This window comes from Cupressus sempervirens, chromosome 1 (genome assembly GCF_028749045.1).
Source record: "Cupressus sempervirens isolate cs-2001-9-10 chromosome 1, ASM2874904v1, whole genome shotgun sequence".
Lineage (NCBI taxonomy): Eukaryota > Viridiplantae > Streptophyta > Pinopsida > Cupressales > Cupressaceae > Cupressus > Cupressus sempervirens.
In genome coordinates, this window is record NC_143118.1 from 562,733,157 (window position 1) to 562,757,887 (window position 24,731).

A 24,731-nucleotide genomic window follows, 5' to 3' on the forward strand; every position below is an offset into this window, starting at 1 on the left:
TAATTTGGGGAAAAACTCTTTATTAGGAAATTAGAGCTCATTTCACCATATCGAGATTTGGAGGAGCCAATTTTCGAGAAGAGGGTTTTCGAAAGAAGAGGAAATTGCTTGTGAGCTTTGTGCGTTCATTGTTCAACGTCATATCTAGGTAAGATCTCGTGAGTTTTGCGTAGTAATTTCCTCTGTGAAAACATTCTGCCTTCTTTGTGATTGACGTATTTGTTTTAGAATTAAGTTGGGTTGAAACCATTGTTGAGAGAAATTGATCTCCATTATTGTATTGTATGTAATTTAGTTTGAAACCCTTGTTGTGTATCTATTGTTTTTCATTTCTAAGTCGTCTGTAAACAAATGAAGATTGAAACCCTTATTCGATAAAATTTTGGGAATTCGTATTTAGTTGGTTGAATTTGGGCTGGGGTTTGAATAAAAGGAATACTGGATATTAAAAATCTACAAATTTGATAGTTCCTATTTTTTTATCAGGTCTATGCTGGTTTATATATATATATATATATAAAATTGAAATTACCAAGATTATTGTGAGGGCATTGTCTTGTTTATTTTAATATAAAACAAAATTTATAAATGAAAATAATGAATATGGAAGTCTGCAATTTCACTCGAGAGGGCACAGTTTTTTATTGCTTTTATAAATTGAAAAAAGAAAAATAGAGTGAGGAGGGGCCATAACCTCCGACCCCTCACAGTTGCCAAGGCAGCACGGTTGCGATGGCAGCGAGCATTGCCAAAGTAGTGGTTGCTGCTGAGGCAATGAACCCTGCCAAAGCAGCGACTGCTCCAAGCAGCTGATCGACTAGCGGCCTCCCCTTTATGGGGAATGCATTTTAGAACGTATGGCATTTGGTTGTATTTTTGGTTTTTTTTATTAATTATTATTTTTATTAAATAAAATTTACGATTATAGTTTTAATAAATATTATAATTATTAATATTAATAATTTAATTATTATATTATTTAATTTAATATATAATTTTTTTAATAATTATATATATATATATATATATATATATATATATATATATATATATATATATATATTTTGATCAGTAAACAGTTGAAGCCTAGAGTATTTATTATTTGTGGATATTAATTATTATTATGTGTTAAGCGCGAGTAGACTCGAACCCAAGGTCTCCCATATGAGAGGCTCACAATTTGCCATTGTGTTGTAGGCAAATTGCCTTGAGTATATATAAATATCATTTTATTAATAAGTTTATAAATATTTTAATTAATAATTAATAATTATTATTAAATTTTGATAATAAAATTTAATTAAATATATTTTATTTTTAAAAAAATATTTTATTTATTTATTTTATATATAAATAATTATATATTAAAATAAGCATCAACTTCCCTGAATTGCTAGGATGAGCGTGCCCTATCGTAGTATCTCAATGGTAAAAGTGGGGAGATAATTCTTGAGTCCAAACCCTACTCTAAGCCAATTGTCCTAGAAAGTAGGACAAGTATCTGAGTTGTTTACCTTTTCGAATTCGTCAAGTGTTGTGAATTCGTGATTTTGACCCTAGAGTTTGAATCTGTGCTGTGTCTTTCAGTTGAGTTTTCGTATTTGGTTTTGTGGGTCTGTTGTGATTTTCAGTTATAATTAAATAAGATTTAAAAGATTATTAAATGATTTAATTTAATGAAAATTTTATAAAGAAAATCAATATTTAATTATATTTAATTAATTGAGAAATTAATTAAATAAAAGAATTAAATTTAAAAGATTTAATTAAAGTTCTAATTTTGGCGTAATTATATTTATTTAATTTAATAATATTTTATTTAGGAATTTCATTTTAATAATAAACTCTAAATATAATTATTAGTTAAATTAATAAATATTTAATTAAAAACGTCTCGCGATTTAATAAAAGAGAGAAAGAAATTGATTTAATAAAGATTATTTTAATTAAATTGCAAAAGTTTGTGCATGAAATTAAAATAAGAAAAATAATAAAGGAAAAGGGTTTCGTGTGATTGCAAAATTGAAGCTCTAATTTGAGGAAAAACTCTTTATTAGGAAAGTAGAGCTCATTTTACTATACAAAGATTTGGAGGAGCCAATTTCCGAGAAGAGAGTTTTCAAAAGAAGAGGAACTTACTTGCGAGCTCTGTGCGTTCGTTGTTTAGCATCATATCTAGGTAGGATCTCGTGAGTTTTGCGCAGTAGTTTCCTCTGTGAAAACATTCGATCTTCTTTGTGATTGATGTATTTGTTTTAGAATTAAGTTGGGTTGAAACCATTGTTGAGATAAATTGATCTCCATTATTGTATTGTTTGTGATTTAATTTGAAACCCTTGTTGTGTATCTATTGTTTTTCGTTCCTAGATCGTCTGTAAACAAATGAAGATTGAAACTCTTATTCGATGAAATTTTGGGAATTCGTATTTAGTTGGTTGAATTCGGGCTGGGGTTTGAATAAAAGGAATATTGGAGATTAAAAATCTACAAATTTGATGGTTCCTATTTTTCTTTCTATCAAGTCTATGTTGGTTTATATATATATATATATATATATATATATATATATATATATATATATATATATATATATATAAAATTGAAATGACCAAGGTTATTGTTAGGGCATTGTCTTGTTTGTTTTAATATAAAATAAAATTTATAATTGAAAATGATGAATATGGAAGTCTGCAATTTCACTTGGTAGGGCACAGTTTTTTATTGTTTTTATAAATTGAAAAAAAAAAATAGGGTGAGGGGCCATAACCTCCGCCCCCTCACAGTTGCCAAGGCAGCTCGGTTGCGATGGCAGCGAGCACTGCCAAAGCAGCGGTTGATGCTGAGGTAGTGAACCTTGCCAAAGCAACGATTGCTCCAGGCAGTTGACTGACTAGCGGCCTCCCCTTTATGGGGAATGTGTTTTAGAACATATGGCATTTGGTTGCGATTTTTGGTTTTTTAATTAATTATTATTTTTATTAAATAAAATTTGCCATTATAGTTTTTAATAAATATTATAATTATTAATATTAATAATTTAATTATCATATTATTTAATTTAATATATAATTTTTTAAAATAATTTAATATATATAAATATAAATATATATATTTTGATTGGTAAACGGCCAAAGCCTAGAGTATTTATTATTTGTGGATATTAATTATTATTATGTGTTAAGTTCGAGTAGATTCGAGCCCAAGACCTCCCATATGAGAGGCTCACAATTTACCATTGTGTTGTAGGCAAGTTGCCTTTAGTATATATAAATATCATTTTATTAATAAGTTTATGAATATTATAATTAATAATTAATAATTATTATTAAATTTTGATAATAAAATTTAATTAAATACATTTTATTTAAAAAAAATATTTTATTTATTTATTTTATATATAAATAATTATATATTAAATAAGCATCAACTTCCCTGAATTGCGAGGATGAGTGTGCCCTATTGCAATATCTCAATGGTAAAAGTGGAGAGATAATTCTTGAGTCCAAACTCTACCCTAAACCAATTGTCTTAGAAAGTAGGACAAGTATCTGAGTTGTTTACCTTTCCGAATTTGTCAAGTGACGTGAATTCGTGATTTTGACCTTGGAGTTTGAATCTATGCTATGTCTTTCAATTGAGTTTTCGTATTTGGTTTTGTGAGTCTATTGTGATTATCAGTTATAATTAAATAAGATTTAAAAGATTATTAAATGATTTAATTCAATGAAAATTTTATAAAGAAAATCAATATTTAATTATATTTAATTAATTGAGAAATTAATTAAATAAAAGAATTAAATTTAAAAGATTCAATTAAAGTTCTAATTTTGGCGTAATTATATTTATTTAATTTAATAATAATTTATTTAGGAGTTTCATTTTAATAATAAACTCTAAATATAATTAGGCAAAAGCCTACAATGCAACGGTAACTTGCGAGCCTCTCATGTGGGAGGTCTTGGGTTCAAATCTACCTTCTCTTAACATATAATAATGATTAATTCCAACAAATAATAATAATTAATCTAGGCTTCGGCCGTTTACCGATTAAAAAAAAACTCTAAATATAATTATTAGTTAAATTAATAAATATTTAATTGAACATGTCTTGCAATTTAATAAGAGAGAGAAAGGAATTGATTTAATAAAGATTATTTTAATTAAATTGTAAAGTTTGTGCATGAAATTAAAATAATAAAAATAATAAAGGAAAAGGGTTTCGTTTGATTGCAAAATCGAAGCTCTAATATGGGAAAAAACTCTTTATTAGGAAATCAGAGCTCATTTCATCATACCGAGATTTGGAGGAGCCAATTTCCAAGAAGAGGGTTCTCGAAAGAAGAGGAAATCACTTGCGAGCTTTGTGCGTTCATTGTTTAGCATCATATCTAGGTAGGATCTTGTGAGTTTTGCGCAATAGTTTCCTCTGTGAAAACATTTTGTTGTCTTTGTGATTGATGTATTTGTTTTAGAATTAAGTTGGGCCATTGTTGAGAGAAATTGATCTCCATTATTGTATTGTTTATGATTTAATTTGAAACCCTTGTGTATCTATTATTTTTTGTTCCTAAGTCATCCATAAACAAATGAAGATTGAAACCCTTATTCGATGAAATTTCAGGAATTTTTATTTAGTTGGTTGAATTCGGGCTGGGTTTGAATAAAAGGAATATCGGAGATTAAAAATCTACAAATTTGATAGTTCCTATTTTTCTTTCTATCAGGTCTATGCTGGTTTTTATTTAAAAATAAATAAAAAATTTAAAATTGAAATTACTAAGGTTATTGTGAGGGCGTTGTTTTGTTTGTTTTAATATAAAACAAAATTTATAAATGAAAATAATGAATATGGAAGTTTGTAATTTCACTCGGGAGGGCACAATTTTTTATTGTTTTTATAAATTAAAAAAAATATATAGGGTGAGGAGGGGTCATAACCTCACCCCCTCACAACTTCCAAGGCAGCTCGGTTGCAATGGTAGCGAGCACTGCCAAAGTAGTTGTTGCTGCTGAGGCAATGAACCCTGCCAAAGCAGCAATTGCTCCAGGCAACCGACCGACTAACGACCTCCCCTTTATGGGGAATGCATTTTTAACGTATGACATTTGGTTGTGATTTTTGGTTTTTTATTAATTATTATTTTTATTAAATAAAATTTATGATTATAGTTTTTAATAAATATTATAATTATTAATATTAATAATTTAATTATTATATTAGTTAATTTAATATATTTATTTTTTAATAATTATATATATATATATATATATATATATATATATATATATATATTGATCGGTAAACGACCGAAGCCTAGAGTATTTATTATTTGTGGATATTAATTATTATTATGTGTTAAGCTTGAGTAGACTTGAATCCAAGGCCTCCCATATGAGAGGCTCACAATTTACCATTATGTTGTAGGCAAGTTCCCTTTAGTATATATAAATATCATTTTATAGTTTATAAATATTATAATTAATAATTATTATTAAATTTTGATGATAAAATTTAATTAAATACATTTTGTTTAAAATTTTATTTATTTATTTATTTTATATATAAATAATTATATATTAAAATAAATGAGTAGATGTTTTCCTTTTTTGTAATTAAAAATATTTTTGTTATGAAGAACATTATCTTAGAAAGGATTCAGTTGTTATGAAATAATTATATACAAAAGAAATCTTAATTATCTTTGTGAACTCAGGAAAACTCAAACAGATAGAATACTTGAGGAAAATGAAACTAGAAACCCTGTTTGCATATTGAACTCATGTTTGAAAACCTAACGAACAGTGAAAACAATTGTATAAATTCTAATGAGATGTATGTTGTATTTCATGTTGGGGTTTGGGTTTGACTTAGTACTTTCACCAATCAAGATGTATTACCAGAGGCTTGAGAGTTTTTGTTCTATAATGTTTTATATACGATCTTTTATACTTGACCATGGTGATGTTGCACGTGTTTCTATGTTGAGTTATGATTAGTATTTCTCAGTGCTTTCTAGTTGCCTGTATAGAATTGAGGTGATGCTTGTGACTTTCATGTTGTAACCTTTGAGCTTTCAATCGGTTATCTTCTGGTGCTTTCCAATTGCTTGTATAGGACTAAGGTGATTATTGTGATTTGTCTTGTGGTGCTTTCCAGTTGCTTGGATAGACTATGGTGAATGTTATGATTTGTCTTTAGGTGCTTTCCAGTTGCTTGTAAAGGACTAAGGTGAATACTATGTTTTATATATAGGTGCTTTCCAATCACTTATAAAGGACTGAGGTGAAAATTATGATTCTATGATTTGCACTTTTATGAGCCTAGGGTAGGTAATCTCTGTGTATGTTGGAAGTGGCTTGTAATGGAGGCCGAAGCCCTCAATGACTGCTTGGGTAACCTATTGTAAGTTGTTTTAATAAGTGATAACATTTCATTAAATGAGTTTAAAATGAACTAATAAGAGTTAGTGTTTTCCTTGTCCATGCCTCGAGTGCTAGTATAGGCTAGGATGGGAATAGAGAGGATGCTTGGTTGCGACCTTGCTTTGTTAGTATGCCTTGTCTGTACGAAAGGATACTGGTGCCGCATAGAGACACTAGGGGGCCAGAGTCTAGAGAGGCTACTAAGGTAACCTTAAGTTGGCTCATGCAATGACACTTGCCCACTTGCATAGTAGATTTCCTATGTGTTTTTGTTGCCTCTGGGATTAGATGATACTTGTGCCTTGGTACCTTTGAGATAGATTTCTATCAGGATTTCCTTGACTTGGATGTTGGTTATGACTTGTGTTTTGACATCTGTTTGAGACTTGAGGTTATCTCTTCAGCACAGTGGGAGTGGGCCATTTAGGTTTCACGACGTTAGATGGTAGTGCATTTTTCTTATACCATTGAGATCCAACTGCTGGGTGTCATTGCTAGATGTACCTGTGCAATTGTTCTTTTCATTTTTGATCTTGTGTTTTTCTAATGGATGGTTTTTATTTTGTTGTACTGTATCTGACTTTCAGAGATCTTATGAGATGTATTTATTTATGATGTATATTCTTTGAAATTTTCATACCCTATGATTTGTACAGTGGATGATTATGCATCTAATTATGCCAAGAGGCATCATATGTAATTGTATATTATTTATTGGATTCGTACTTGTGATTATTCCATGATGTGGATTTTGGTTGTGTTAGATTTAATATTAATAAAACTTAAATGTGATTCAACGTCATAGAACCCTTAAGAGATATAATCTGTTTTGGATTGTTGTATGTATGTGAGTTAATGCTTCCGCTATGTAATTTGTTGATGTTATTATATTTAAAAATAAATGTTTGACAAACTCAGTGAAACTTTAGGTTAATTTGTTTTGGGTTCCCTGGCGGGGCATTACACAAAGTTGCAAGCAGCCCTTGGAGATTGCCAAGCAATGGAAACAGGGATCACATGTGATTTAGGACAAATGGGATGTTAGGTTCTTGATGAATATGATAATCTGATTGCAGTTGAAAGGGCAAGTTCAGAATATACAATCAGGATCAATGCTGATTTAGATTCTAAGGATTTTGGTTCTCACATGAACAAATTTGACCTGTATAAATCTTCGACAAAACACTTGCTAGATTTTCTAGCTGCAAATTCTAAGGTTGTGCAATCAGCATATGTAGATTTAGTAAGGATGGAGGCCATATCAAAGACAATGGAGATTTCTGATCTTCCTATAGTGCGTGATGTTATCATCAAGTTCAAGGCACTAAAGAACAATCTTTAAGATTGTTATTTTGTTTTTATTTCTGTTTGTAGATCTAAGAGGATGCATTGCATGAAAAAATGTAGTTACATGTAATGTGAGTTGCATGTGCAGCTGCATGTAACCCAATAATTTCTCTTCTGGTGGGACCAGGTCAAAGTTGGTTGAGTTGCTCCCACTTTTTCCTCCATCTTTTTCTCAACTCCTATGCCTATATAAAGGAGTATCCCCTCATTGTAAAATCATCTTTTATCTTTTATTGCATGCAAGAGAGCTCGGGAGAAATTGTGCTAGTAGAACTTTGTTTGTGTAGCACTATTTTGAGAGAAAAGTGAATACAAAGGAGCAATTGAAACTTAACTTTGATTGAGTGAGATTGTGACTTGTGTGAATTAGAAGCTTTGTCTGTAATTCGCATATGTTCTCTTTGATTCATTTAATCTTTTGTTCTTGATAAATGAGTATAAAAGAGTTAAGAAGCAAACTTTGTTTGTGTAGCACTATTTTGAGAGAAAAGTGAATACAAAGGAGAAATTGAAACTTAACTTTGATTGAGTGAGATTGCGACTTGTGTGAATTAGAAGCTTTGTCTGTAATTCGCATATGTTATCTTTGATTCATTTAATCTTTTGTTATTGATAATTGAGTATAAAAGAGTTATGAAGCAATTGGAGCCGGAGTTTTGACTGGGAGCAATTGTGGAGATATATAGTTAGAAGCTTTGTCTGTAGCTTATATTTCTTTCTTGATTCACAAAATAGTTAAGATACCTTTACTTTACCTTTACTTTTAGAAGTTTTTGTGCCCTATCAGTAAAGCATATTCATATAGAATTACGTCTAAGCTTAGAGCCAAATCGGTACACTTTCAGCTAGCCTTTGAGTTAATGTCGGTTTATTGATATCACCATTCTTAGCTTTTAGATAGAAGTGTAGTTAGAGATTTCACCTTGCCCATTACTTGCTCCACAGGTAAGTAGATTCTTTCTTGAAAGTTGAGAGGAAAAAATATTGGTAACACTTTTTTACAAAATCTCTTTAACTTCTTGCTTACCTTGAGTTGATCCATGGAACGGTGAGAAGGGGAAGCCTTCCCTTTAAAGTAGGAGAGACTTTGTCTCACACACTATGCCTGGTTATCCTATTTTGCGACTGGATTTTACCCAAAACTGTCCGTTGCAAAATATCCACCCAACACAGCTTTTGGGAATATAAGAAAACTCTGTCAAGTTGTGTATATGAACTCTAAGATTTTGTGCTTGGATGTAGATTAAATTGCTTTCAACAAAAGAGGCAAGTTGTTTTGAGACTTTGTGCCAATCCAAACTGCAATGACAACATTTTCTTGAGTTGATTGTGATTTTTATGCTTCATTTAAAAGGGATTTGAACTCAATATTGCAGACTTTTTGCTGCATATAGTGTTCATATTTATAATGTGGTTTGATCTTGGAGACTTTGGGCTGTTTATCAGATCTGAAATTAACATAGGATGCTCAAGGAAAGGAATAGCTTGCAAACGTTGTGCTGCTTTGTTTTCTTCGTTTGTGCATATAGGGTGAAAGACATGTTAGAGACTTTGAGCTGCATATGCACTTCATTTTTTATCTCAAAATCTCATAAGGAACCATGGAAAGGCTTTGAGCTTTCATGAGTTTGTTGATTACAAAATGCTCATATGCTGAAGATTATTCTTATGTCAAATCTATTGTTTATTGAAATTATTGCTCCAACAGATGCTTTGTAAGTAAAATACACTATTACTTTAAGGTTGTATTTTGATAGTAACAACTATTCTGAAATAAGAGAATAGGATGAACGTCCCACCCTAATTTAGCTTAGTATAAACGAGTAGTTAAGTGTTTTCTTGATTCTAGTAGCATTAAGCGGGGGGAGCCTTCCCTGATAAGTAGGAGAGACTGTGTCTCACATGCTGTGGCTGGAACCACTGTTTTGCAATTGATTCTTAAAAACTGTCGGTTGCAAACTATCCAAAGTGTTGTAAATTGTGGTCACAGTGACTTACAGAATTGCCACGCAGCATAATAAATTCACAAAAAATTATCACGAGGAAGCTATCAAGTGTCTCAAAGTTTGCAACAACTCACTTCTAGAATCCCATGTACTACTAAGTCATTATATTATCACTATTTATTTCTACTACAAATTTTCAATACTGAAATGCCCAATTATCAAAACATTTTTCTATCTATATTGGCTAAACAAGGATTGGACTTACATAAGCAGAAGTAATTGAAATGAGACATTACATGCAGGTTCATACTTGAACAAGGTAAATTTTCCATAGGCATAAGATGAACATGATATGTTGAAATGTCAAGACACCAGAAAAGTAATTCACTATATGTGAAAATGGATCGATACGAAAGTGATTGGTTGGGTGAGATGCATTGCCTCTATTTATACACCTCCACTAAGTTGCAAAAAGGTTGTCCAACCCATTGTGACTCTAGCCCCAACATAGTCCTAAGTGCAAGTTACACATGTAGTTACACTGTACAATAACATATGCAAGTTGCAGCCATAAGGTATGGTGATGCACAACCATAGTATAACACAAATATTGGAAACTCAAAAGGGAACTGGCAATATGGTTTTTCATTTTCTGTACCTTGTAATTTTTCTTTAAAACACAACTTGGAGGGTGAAAAGAAGATGACATTAACAAGGAAAACATCCCAAAACAAGAAAGGTCTTAACATTTCCTCTAACAACAGCTTTTGACAGACATAGCAGCTTCCACAATCTGGCAAAATGATCATCTGGTCACACAAATATTTTGCTTTTTACTTCTAATATTGTTGTCAATAGAGCAAATTAAGCCCACATTTTTCTACTTTGGGTTGGCAATGGTGTATGCACATATCATCTATTATACTTTTCTTTTGCAGAAAGTGAATGACAAAACCTAAATGGACAGCTCAAAATACAAGCAACAGCTGCCGATAATGTTTTATGTACAGTGCCCATTTGTGTGCAATGAATAAATTTATGACAATGAAGTTAAGTTGATACAAAATGTCTACGAATTGAGCATGCACAGACAGTTCAAATAGTTTGTCATGTGCAGGTCATGAACTGTACACGTGCAAGGGCATCTGAGTCAATCTAACTGAAATGCAATTAGTAGATTGTACATGTCCGTTCAATCTAACTGAGAATGCAGTTGGTAAACTGTACACATGCACGGGCACATCATTCTGTCTAACTTTATAGTTAGAAAGGCTTCTATCACTTTGGCAAAGGGTGCATGTGAAAGAATGAACGAAATCAAATTACTGTTCATTTGTGAACACAGATGTATTCTCTTTTTATGCATATTTCACTTTACATGATATTTCACATTAGTTAAGATAATTAATTTCCTTGGCATAGTAATAACCAGGGATGCCCTCACTTGAATTGAAACTTGTGTACACATTTAGATATAATTAAAACTTCAATATACCACTGATTTGTAAATTAGGCGAATTCAAGAGGTCCACCAAGAAGCAATTTTATCTTATTTGTTATGAAGAGTAAATTTCTAATAGACAATATTTTATGCAAGGACAGGATCAAAGTGTTAAACGATATGCAAGAAATCTTCAAAAAATGGTTACCCAAATGATCAAAGGTGTTCAAAATCATGACACTTTGGTGATGTATATTAAGGGAATTCATAGTCATTGTAGGAAATCAGTGTTTTTGGTCAAGCTCAAATACATATATGTATGTTCCCAAGGCCGTTGCTTGGTTACTGACTAAAAGGAAGGTCCGTCATCCTCTTCAGAGGCACAAGAAAACAAGATTATTCTAAGTCAAAAGAGAAATTTGAAAGGTAAGTGTACTGCTTCCACTACTATTTTCAAGAAAGATTAAAAGAAACATTGTGGGCATTGTGATGTCGATGATCATACAAATTAGACCTGTTGGATTTTACATCTAGAAATAATATTTATACAAGCAAAAGAAGACAAAGCCAGCCATGGCTTGCTTTGAAGGGAAAGAGGTAGGATGCAAGACGTGGATAAAAGGATTGACTATACTTCTATACATAGAGAGATATGTTTGAGTAGTAGCAATGATTATGATAAAGAATAGCAAATTTTCCATAGTAAGATTCAAACTAAAATGACTAAGGTTGATGTTCTTTTTTATTCTTGTTCACAAACAAACACGATTTCAAAAGATTTGGTACATAATTTGAGTTGGTTACATACGATCATCTTAACTCTTCTTTAGGTTGGGTGACTTAAAGAGGTGAGAAACAGTTTACTAAATAATGCTAAGTTTGAGATAAATCAATATGGTTCTACCAGTTATTCCTCTTGATGTGCATGATGGTGCATTTGACAGCTCATACATGTATGCTAGAGATACTAGTTTCATGAGAAAATTAACTTATCTTGTTTAGTCGAAAAAGGAAAAAGCTACATCATCAGTATATGAAGTACATCAAAGATCTTCGTGGTAAGTGCTAGTCAAGGCAGAAAATTGATAAATACTAGTGGGAAGTTTGATTTACTACTTTTTGAGAAATAAGCCAAATAATCAGGAGCTTGAATACAAGACTTCCTCTAACCCATCTGCTAATAAAAAAGCAGAGATAAATGCAAGAATGATTGTACTAAATTGAGGAAGTGTTTCAAGATCCCAAGGGAATGTTACCAAGAAAAGCAATTTAGAATGAGATTTAGTTTTTACAAGCATATTTGTAAATCTGGGACTCAACAATTACTTGACAGGTTCAAATTTTTTAAAAACTTGGGACTACTCTTAGAAATTATTCCCATAATTTCTAATTTTTTAAAAACATAATTTTTCAAAACTATTCTTAGGAAACACACACACTACTACATTTGTCGAACACTTATCCATTTCTATCATAAATAAATTAGAATTAGACTTAATACATATCATAAACCAAAAAACAAGTTCAACCTCTGAATGAGTTACAATGTCATTTCCACTTGCCATGTTATTTGTAGAAGTTGTCTCGTCTAAAAAGAGATTTTTGGCAAGTTGTGCAATAATAACGTCTAAGTCAACAAAATCAGGAGTTATATCCCAATTCCTCATCACCCCTCGTCGCCCCTCATCACCAATTTGCTTTCACACATTGGAAGGAAGGCTGATCCACTAGGCACAAGGAGGCTCAAGAACCAAGAGGGTGAAAGGATTTCTTTGCTTGGAGGGGTTGACTGACACAAAATGAAATGTGAAGAACGCAAGATGTAGGTTAAGAATAGGATAAATGTGTATGCAGAGAGATAGTAGATTGTAAACTCGATTTTGCTATCAGATTTGAAAATCTGAAATAGTGACTAACCTATGATCCAAACTCCAATCCAGAATAGCAAGAGTGGCGTGTCCTGCAGTTTACAGGATGACCTGGATGATACAAGGTGACCAAACTGGCATAAGTTCTTGGGAGGTGCTTGAGACCCACCAAATTTTGATGAAACTTCTACTACTTGTAACTCATTTTCAGATTCACTTATAGCTTTTTCCGCAACTGCGCCACCTGTGATCTGCACACAAAAATCAGGAAAGGGGATTGCCTTAGCCGAATCCCGTTATAGGAATTAACCTTGAAATCAAATCGTAATTCTTGAATTAGGGAAGCATGTTGTTAGTAGCAAAGGCTTGAATAAGAGAATAAGATGCCTTGTATCTTAAATGATGCAAGTGTGCTTGAAATGCAATCACAAGTGTTGATGTGATAGCACGACTCCACAGATCTAAGGTATTTGTAATAATTCAATTAAGAATTGAATTGATGAATTAGTTATGGAATATTTATGCTGATCAGGGACCAGTTATAAGTATGAAAAATGTGAATTCTTTGAAGAGTGCTATAGGTTGTAGATTTTGTACTCATCTATGCCCTGGTATAATGAAAACTTGTCCAAGATTCCTCTTTGTTGCAAATGCAAGAACTATGCTAATCAAGTTAAAGTTGTTAGGAAATGGGATGGACAGAAGTAACGGTGAAGCTTTGTTTGCAGTTCTTAATTTCAAACCACTATAAAGTATAATCTATCAACAAATGGAACTTCAGTCAGGTTATTGACTATTGCCTGCTGTGCCACTAGATCATTGATTTTAAAATGTTGGGCTTGAAATTGACTGTCTCAACACAGAGACTGAGTTAAATTTATTTCAATTGAGTGATTTCTAAATTTGAGTGGTTACTATTTCCATGCTTTCATTTTCCTTTGAAGTGTTTGAAAATATTCTATTGTAGTCTGCCTGCTGTTGCTTCCTTCGTTTGACGCACAAAGATTTGGGAATTTGTCTACAAAGCAATTAGTGTAGAAGTCTTTTTTGCTTGTTCTCTAGTCCATCCCTCTGACTAATATTTCATTTAGTCATCTGATCATCTTTTCCTTTCAGGCTTTGCAATCTGGAGAACTTGTAAAAGGAGGAGTTATAACAGAGGGCAGTGCTGGAAGTACGGCAGTCAGCCTTGCCACAGTAGCTCCAGCGTATGGATGCAAATGTCATGTTGTCATTCCAGACGATGCTGCTATTGAAAAGGTATTTATTCTAATTCAAGATTGCTGGCATTGCCTAAATTGAGAGATTACAACTTGAATGTAATCCTTTTTTCTTGCATGTTTGCCTATTAGGTACCCTAGCCACTAAGTTCTATCTCCATCTTGCTTATATAAAAATGAATTCTAATGCTTTTTGAGGACACAAATTAACATTGTAAACAACATGAGTAAACCCAAAATTTAGTGCATAATTTGAAAATGTGTTACACGGCTGTCATAACTCGTTCTTCCATGATATTATGTTTACTCATTTATAGGGACAAAACTGATCTTTCAATGTTTATTTCATATATAGCCACAAGTTTTCTCAAATGTATTCATAGTACAATAAGAGTAGGAGTCAAAGCTAGGTCTTTTGGTCATAACCAAGTGAAACACCGATTTAGTGTTATGGACCCCCATTTGGGAAGCACACACAAGGATTGTTTTTCATTTTATCTTATATATTGTCTTATTTGGCATACATGTCATACCTCCTTTCTATTGGGAAGTAAGCAGGTTCATAAAACCACTTTATACATAACCCCGTGAAAGAAAAGCATATATACAAGCTTACAAAATAACCATCTTGCAAAGATCAAAGGCATAGCACAAGATTACACAAGATAAAACTTGGGAAGACCCTCAAAAGGGGAAACCACAACCATCAAATGCATTCATAGTTAATATATTATTCAACAATGAAACATTACAATACATCTATATAGTCTCCATGAATACTTTGAAACATCGAAGTCCTCCAAAGGATTCTTCATGTGTCCGAGCATATATCCGCAAAATCCATGCTATGTTCCACATATGCACTCAACAAGAGAGCTCGATACAAAAGAGAACCACTCAACCTGTTAACGAGTGATCAAACAAACCCCAACCACTAAACATGCGTTTATTTTTATAGATTTAAGCTCACACTAAACAACGCAGTGGTAAGGTAAAAACATGTGCCTTAAAACCATGACTATACAAAACTGGTTGACCCCAACATTTACTTTCCGGTACTAAGTTTTCACAATATCATATTTTTCCATGTGAAACCCATACAAAATATACAACCAATTTCATACATCTTTTGAAGTGGATCCAAATAAATATTAAATGTGGCTCAACATGTCTCCTCGAGATGCACCACTAAATATTAGTTTTTACATAATTAAAATAATTCCTTCTTGTGCAAGGTGTACAACATCCTTTTCCTAACACATTTAGATTTGTACACGTGCCTATAGTGTGGGTGGGTTGTCAAGCCTTGTTTATTGCCTTGCATGGTCATGAGGCTTAGTTTGAAAATGGTAAAGTATACAATATTTAATTTAAGGTAGAAAAGTTACCTTATTTTGATTAGGGACCTTTCTTGCATCAAGTTGGCGTGTTGGCTAAACAGGACCCAAATTGATGCATGAGCATCCATGAGCACTAAGTGATCATATATTACCAAAAATATGTTGTGATAAGGCTAGTTGAATAAAAATAAATGCAAGCATCTGTAGGTCTCCATATACCTAGGAAAGTGTCTGAAAGGATATGAGAGGTTGAGATTATTTAATATTTGTGCCCTATGCTGAATGACAATTGTAAATTTCAAGAAGTGACAACTTTTTAATCTTTTATAATGCTAAAATCATAAAAATACCCTTCTTGATGTGGGAAAAAAAGAGAGGAAGAGTCATGCACTCATTTATTGAATGGTTACATAAAACTGGGAAAAGACACCTTTTTAGGTACCCACTTGGAAGAATTGAAAAGACACCTCTTTAGGTAAACTAGGAAAAGACACCTTTTTAGGTACCCACTTGGAAGAATTGAAAAGACACCTCTTTAGGTAGCCTCTTGGGGAAGTTGAAAGGTCATCTATTGGCTGTGTGTTGCATTTCTTTATTGCGACATGTTGCCCTCTTAGAGGAAAGTGAGAGTTGCAAGAGGAATAAGAGAACTATAAATAGGGGCTTGGAATAAAAGGTTCAAGCATTCAAAGTTGAGTCCTTCAATGCAAAACATAAGTAGGGAGGCCTTGCATATTTGTAAAGCCAATTTGGCCAATATTTTGCAGAATTTGGAATATTTGTATTTATTTATTCAATTAGACTAATAAAAGTAAGTATTTTCTCTTGCATTTCTTGTGCTGTTGTAGGGTGGAGTTGGCCTACATCACAAAGAATCATCCTTGCCTTCACCACATAAATGGTCGATCAATAAGTTTTGGTTTATTCCTAAGGTTAATCTTTAGGTGTGTAAATGTTTGATAGCTTCAGTCGGATAAACCTATATATGTTTATTTATGAGATATAATTTATATTTATATGTTTTCTATATATTGAGATATAAGATCATTATTATATGAGAAAAAATAATATTATATATATATGAGATTAAATTTGTTATTATTATTAATTATCTGATTAATGAATAGACATGTCCCATGATGGGACATGTCTATTCATGGCCTATTCTCTCTCTCTCTCTCTCTCTCTCTCTATATATATATATATATATATATATCTAAGAGGATGTTGCATTTGGAACACACATACCAATACATCTGGCAGAGCTTAGTACACTTGCAGCGATCCTACCTCTGAAAATCAACATGTTATCAGATCCAACCTGCAAGCTTGTATGTGGTAATTGCCTGGAGTACTTTGTAATAAGTTAAATGCAGTAGACATTCGAAGATTTATTAATTGCAGCATATACAATTTTTAGTCTTGACTATTGAGTTTGAAAATGTCCTGTGAAGTCAAAGTTAACATATATATATATATATATATATATGTAACTTTATTCGGGTCCAAGGTAATTCGTATTCCTTCATATATATATATATATGTTAACTTTGACTTCACATGACATTTTCAAACTCAATAGTCAAGACTAAAAATTGTATATGCTGCAATTAATAAATCTTCGAATGTCTACTGCATTTAACTTATTACAAAGTAACTAAAATACATTTTGGATGGGAAAGAAAGGCTAAGTTGTCTAGTTTTTCGCCAATCACAACAGATCAATTCCTTTCGCTAAAGAGACATTTGGCCTCATCTACAGCGGTTGGAAGAGAACAAAATGAAACGGAAGCCATGGCTCAATGGATAATACTGCCAATTATAGACCCGTCGGTGAGAACAATCATTCTTGTTTTCGAACTAGTAGACATCAGTAGAAGTTAATGTCTGGCATCTAATGAGTCAGACCGCCTTGAGAAGAAATTTAAAAAAAGATAAATGATTTCCCTATCAAAATATGCGATAAGTTTGACAAGATTTACGCATCCTAGATTGATTATAGAAAAAGAGAGCATAATTCATTTATATATCAGTCTTTGATAAATCAGACACAACTATGCGGATATTAGTATTGACATAAGCTAATAAATAGGTCACACCTATGGATTCAATGGGCTAGTAACATAAACACAATCTGGTGATTCAAATGCAATTCTGTTTTAGATATAGGAGATGTGCTCGTTTGACAAGCATATATGCCCAGTACAACTAAACTCTAGATAAGAAGAGAGATACGTATTGTCTGATTATTATAACTTCAAAACTACCCGAGGTCGATGAGAGAGAGGGTGAACGCTAGGCTGCCAAGCTTCTCAACCTGAACAATCGAATCTTGTAAGATGGTCTTTGGATTTCGTGGGAAATCAATAATGCTGATTGTGCCAATCAGGTTCTAGTGGTTATTTATCTATTTCAGAATTTTATGAATGCAAATGACTTGAATTTTCAATCGCATTTGTAGTGGTTTCCTGCAAATTAAAAACTGCTCTTCATAGATCATTTGTTGTGTTTTGCAGCTCAAATATGTTTTCCATCAGCATTTCAATTAGAAAAAATAAATTCTGGAGAATTCTGAGAGAGTGTCATTTTGCAATATTGTTCATTACCAATTCATGTCTGAAAAGAATTTTAAAAAGGTATAGTTTTCAAATCAGAAATAGAAACACAAAATCCAAACATTTCTCATTTTCAACCAGCAAATTTGTGGAAAGCAAGGGTTTTTTACAGCACCTCTTAGTATGGGATTGCTGCCAGTGATTAAAGTGAGGCGCAGCTATATATGAAACACAGCTAGCTATTATTGAATACTGCCATAACCTGGAGTCTCACTCCACCTCTGTAATCTAATTGCAGATGTAAAGATTGTTAACACTGCTACAACAATTTAAATTGCACCACCATATATTACCTCCAAACGACATTAATTCTTATGGAGTCTTTTAGAGAATTAAGACGCCAAAGAAGCCCTTCCTCTTGTCTTCAAATCACAGCAGTAGTGAGTAATTGATTCACAACAAAACCCTCCACCTTAAGATAGAAATGCAAATCAGTAAGACACACAATTCATTAGCAGTGTGGACCAACTCAAAGTGCAAACCAAATATGAAGAAATCATCAATTTCTCCAAACCACATGTAAAACTAAAAGCCCTTCGACTCTCCAATCTCAATAATCATAAGCATAAATGAATGATCAATCCTTCTCATGGAGTGCTTTTTATAAGATTTGGAAGTCAAAACTTCACCATCACATTAAACGCCATGTAGCTTTTTAGATACACTTTTCACTTAAAAGCCCTTTGCTTTATGCTTGGGTACACTTTTTTATAATAAAATCTATTAACTCCCTTTAGCTTCAAAAATGACATTGTCAACAATATTATGATATTCTAACACACAAGGCCATTGCTTCCTTTACCCAAGATTTAAAACTTCTCAACCTAGCTCCAATGAGTTATGACACTATGGTGGCCAATATAGAATACCAACAAAAATAACCGCCTTGCGAAAATGACTACAGAAGCATTAGAATTGAAATATGACAATGCGCGAGTGATCCTGATGAAGAAAGACTATGAATGAACCTGACGGGGTGACTTATTAAAAATAGACACTCCCTCCAAGATTCTTGGAGCCTAAACCAGAAGCCAAAATAAAAATTGAGAGCATTATTCAACTTCTCTAACTCATGTGAGCCCATCAAAACTATTTGTTGACTGACTATAAATAGTAACTCCCACCAAATAGAGCCATAACCCTCAATAGGGTCCTCTAATCACTAGTATTAGCCTACAAGGACCCAGTGATAGGTTAGATCCATCCACTGTCATGGTCATGCTAAGAAGGGGACACCATTGACCGCTGGAACTCAATGGTGTTGATAGTGCGAGTACAAAAGATGCAGTTGATACCACTAATAGACTTTCCTTATGATAGTGTTATCATTGAAGACTGCGAGGAGGATATGAGCATTGACAATTCTGACTTTTATGGCAGCAATCATAGTGTTGGGTTAGTGCAGGGGATGATAGTCTTTTCATATGTAGAAGATGAGGGAATGGAGTCACTTGGTGATAACACACGATTTGAGTGTTGAGGAGTTACATAATGTAGATTCATGTCGTAGTGATTTTGATCTAGATGTTGACATTGAGTCATGTATGCAACAACAAGAGATAACAGATGGGTCTCAATTAGACAATGTGGATACTAGTGTTATGGGTACCTTTGATGATTTGTATGAGAATGTTTCATGCTACAACTAGTTTGGATTATCATGTCAAGCATTAAGTGATGACTTGAAGTTGTCATGGAATGGATCATGTTTTACAAGATTTACAGTTGAGGAGGAAGCAGAGATTTACGAGGAGTTGGACATAGCAATAGCTTCCACATTATATGAGTTGTTTGCAGAGATACTTGGTAGCAGTACCTTGTTGATGGACACGTGTGAGGTTGTTAGTGCACATTATGTTAGTATTCATGTGAGAGGTGGGGATATAGCTTCCTATCACAGTGCAGTTAGTGAATTAGAGAGCTTATATAAGAGTTGGGTATGCAGAGACATCATGTGACTAGACAGCTGAATGTGAGCGATAGTGATATTTTTTCTGCTCTTGAGCATTAACAAATATCACTATCAGTATGCACGACTCACCATTATCAAGAATGGATCAAAGTGCAAGCAAGACATGACATCTAGCCATGAAATTACTTCAAAACCCTCAAGACCAACTTCTCCACAAAAATGCAAACAAAAGATATCCAATAATGGTTTCCTTTGCAACAAGCCATTGCTTTTATAATAATAAACCAAATCTTCCTTATCACTCCAACAATTAGCTTCATAAAGACCCTTTTCATTTAAACACCCTTTGCTTTATATTTGAATAATATTTAAATACACATTTGAATAATATTATTTTTTGACTCCCTTTGGCTCCAAAAACACCCTTTTCATCAATATCATGATATTTTGACATAACATCATTATTTCCTGTGCCCAAGAGTTAAAACTTTCTAACCCATTTCCAATATCACGCCTGTAATGAAATATCATGCTTGGGCTTAGACCTAGTCATTTTTTCTTGATTGGCTTAGACCTAGTTATTTGAAAACTAAGAACATAGTGAAATAGATCCAGATCAAACATTTAAACTCTCCATTTGTCTTAACTTGCACTTTATATAAAAGAGGTGGAAATCTATGACAATCAAGTTATCAACATAAAAGCATAAGATTGCACACGTAGGAAGAACTCATTAGCTAACTTCTTTGTTACTCTATTATATTTGAGCGACATCTAAAGCAATCTAAGACAAGCAAGAAAATATTCATCTTCTTATACAAAAGCTGAAAGGGTAATAATTGAGTCCATGAAAAAACTGTTGGCCTATATAGATGTCTTGTACCTAGTGTTTTCACTAGTTCCTACTAGCGGACCTATTCACATGACTTAAGTTTACTTAGGTCCTTCTTGTTGTTTCTAGAAGTCTTGGATAAGACATCATATTTATCTTTATCACTTAAATTCAATTCTAGTTTCTTGGGTCATTTGATATTTGATTAAGATTCTTACCTCATTGTATAGGCTTAAGCCACATGTCAACATCCTGTATAATTCTACTTCTCACATTGCTTCTAAGAAAGGCATTTCATGCATCCTTGTTATGCAAGTTTGTCTCACCATTCTCTCTTATAGAAGTTGTTTCGTCTTGTAGAGATTCAAACCGTGTTGCAGAATGACCAATCAACTCCTACAAAATCAGCTGTTTGGGAAAGATGAAGAGGCATGCAAGATTGGACTAGCTATTAAGATTCATTTAATGAATTTAACAATTGTTTTTCTTAAATGGAAAGGTAGAATGTGCGTGAGAAATAGTTGTTTTCCACTTTATATCTTTTGGGAGGAAGGCTCACACATTCAATGGTAGCACCCTTCCACAACTATCACCCTTTGAATTGGTCAGAAGCCTCTATCACCCTTTGGTATTACTTCTTCCATTCATCCTTAATTCCTATGCTCCCTTTATGCAGATCATAGCTACCTTATATCTTAGAACAAAACTTACTATAATTACCTTCCATGTGACAATCATCTCTTCCATGCCTTCAATAAATGACTTGCCCTCCTATTTATATCATCATGAAGGGAGAGTCACAACCTTTCAAGGGAGTCACAACCCATCATTGTTTATGCCATTTGAATGAGTCACAACCTTTCATAACTACCACATTTTGAAAGAGACAACGCTCTTCAATTCTTCCCATCTCCTTCCATTACGTCTTCCTTAGTTCCCATGCCCCCATCTTTCTTCTTGTTGTCCTCAATTTTGATATCACAAAATTGGGGAACCCTACCAAATTTTTCATGGATTTGTAGGTGTATCCTCTATTTTCTACTGCATGAATAAAGCGCCATGAAAACAATTCTTTATCCTTGAATTTTGTTTTATGTAGCATTATTTATGCATTCTTTTGGAAGGTTTCCATCAAGTTAATCACCTAAATGCTTGTTAGAACAAGTTTTTTCATCTTTGACTGGAAGCACTTGATTTTTGGAAAATCTTCAAGTCTTTTCTTTGTTTGTCTCATTCTTGTGAGTCATTTTTAATCCCGTTTTTCCATTAGGATTATAGCCCTTGAAATTACACTCATTTTGAGCTATCTTAGGCCCCAAACAAAGTTGTTAAGCTCACGTTATTAAAGTTTTAGCATGATGTCTGATTATAAATCCTTCAAAAGGGAGTTTTTAATTGGTAATTGTAGGAAAGAAAATTATTATTTTTATGTACAATGGATTTTGATACCCATTTTCAAATTTCATATCATTTTGAGTTGATTTGAGTATAGTTTTCAATGTATTAATGCAAAGGTGGGTTTTTCTAGCGTAATTGCATATTACTTTATTAAAATCTATAGTTACATATAAATATAATTACATGAGACACTTTAAATGATTACACATTGCATATCATCAACATGCAAATCACTTTTTAAAACCCGCTATCCATAAAGTCTAAGCTTCAAATGCACAAAGATGGACTATTTAAATGCGAGTTTTAAATTAAAAACATGTAACTTAACATGTGTAAGTGGGTAAGTGGGGTTTTTAAATGTGTTTGCATATTAAAAACCCATTATTATAAATCCTTTTAACTAAAAGGCTTTATAGTGAGGAGTTTCAACCCAATAACACATGTTATTATATTCTAAAAGCCCATTATCAATGACTTAGGAAAAAGTGGCTTTTTCAAACCATATAACATGTGTTATTGTCTTTAAAAAACACGTCATTATGTGTTTTGACTTGAGTAATGACTTAAAAGCATAAAGGTGGCAATTTTGAACCCAATAGCACATGTTTTTGCATCTAACAAACCTGTTAGTGTGTAATGTCCCCATTGGTTGCCAGCATCAGTATTTTAGGGTTTAGCCTAATATTGGATCCTCGTAGGCTAATGAGGACGGTTAGAGGGTCTTCTGGGGTTTGGTTCATCTCCAACATTCAGCAATTTATGGATTTGGCCTTCGTTCGATGTCATTTGGACCCCATTTGCCATACTTACTATGTATAGTAAGTCAGGGGTAATGGAGATGGAGCCTTTCTATTTTTAGAAAGTGTATTTGGTCACATGGGGAATTATGAGAAGAGATTCCTATTGCAGACGGCATGGCAATCAGACAAGTATTTCAAGAGATATTAAAGTTTAAGTGAATTAAGTGATTTATTTAAATATTTTAATGTTATAAAGTTATAGAGTCACTTAAGTGACTAAAAGATGAATTTGGCTTTTAATCCCACATTGCCTAGTTGTTTGTGTCTTCCCTCATATCGAGGTTAGAAAAGCGTGGAGGTACATTGGGATTAAAACAACGATGAATATGGTAAATATAATATATTGCTACCATGGTTGCTTTAATGTGACTAGGCAACTTTGAGGACGAAACCCCTCGAGTTCTTTGAGGAAGTTGGACGTCAACCCAATCCCTCATACTGGGATTAATGTACAGTTCAGGCAGGAAACAGCAAGTGAACAGTGATTTTGTATCAGGCTGGAAGTAAGTTATTTGTTACAGTGAAGTAGGAATTACTTGTTTTGGTTCTTACTCCATACTTTCAGTAATAGCTATTGTTGGCTAGGGAAGTAAGACTGCAGTCAGCATAGTCCTTGCAATGTAGACAGGTCAAGAGACACCTCACGGTAGTAGGAAAAGTATCCACAATCAGAGCAAGGGAGTATCGAACTGCAGTTACAAGCTGAGTCTGCAGTCACATGTTCAACCCAACATCCATGTCTATGTTATGAGAAGGGATTTAGTTTGTGGGTTGTAGATGAAATTAATTCTGGGTCACACAAATCACAGCAGGAGTCACAGTGCATCAATATACCTTGGCAACAGTCTACTTAGTGCCTACATCCAAGAGAGAAGGGACAGTTTGTTGATTATATCTGGGTTGTAACTTACAGCAGAGTACAATCTCCAGCTTACGTGGACAGTCACCTACAGCAGCCCACTTCAAGATACCAGTAACCTGCTGCAGATTCTCATACCTTGTTACTTGGGCTGTTCTCCTTCAGTGGCTAACATCCAGGTGCATTAACTCTTGCTTGTATTAAAAGACTGTAATCAACTGCTGCAAGTAAAAACATTGAATTTGATTCATTCCCTTCTCATATTTCCAGTAGTGGGTAATCAATATTAATCCTGTTATCATTATTTGAAACATTGCTGTGTAATTGCTAGAATTGATTTATTTCAATCTCTATTAGACTTTGGCATGTATTACCAGAATCGGTTTATTTCAATGGCCCCATAGTTCAATACAAGAGATCGTACACCAGCTGTTCGACAAAAATTCCATCAGGATAAATGTTAATTTCGGGATCAGATTAAGTAAGGATTATTATAGTTTTATCAGAGCTAGTCTTCCTGCCAGCCTGTGGATTTATAATAGAGGCATATTTTTATGAGGATTTATTAGAAACAGTTTAAGTTGAGAGATGGAGATTGTTGAGTGTTTATGCAAGTAAAAATCTGTTTGTGAATGCAATAGTGCAAAATCGTAGTTTTGGGAGATAGTGGTATTGTGATTTTTTAAAAATTTTTTGCTATCATCATAGAGATAATAAAAGCCAGGAGCCA

General features: G+C 33.1%; 1 protein-coding gene across 3 annotated transcripts in view; it reads left to right on the forward strand.

Moving 5' to 3' along the window:
* The window catches only part of LOC149578673 (Pyridoxal-5'-phosphate-dependent enzyme family protein), a 61,796-nt gene that overhangs the window by 23,003 nt on the left and 14,062 nt on the right, over window positions 1-24,731 (forward strand). For all 3 annotated transcript variants that reach the window (XM_089831010.1, XM_089831012.1, XM_089831016.1), the window contains one exon: window positions 14,142-14,285. In XM_089831010.1, the coding sequence (XP_089687136.1) occupies window positions 14,142-14,285 (144 nt within the window). The remainder of the gene's footprint in view (window positions 1-14,141; window positions 14,286-24,731) is intronic.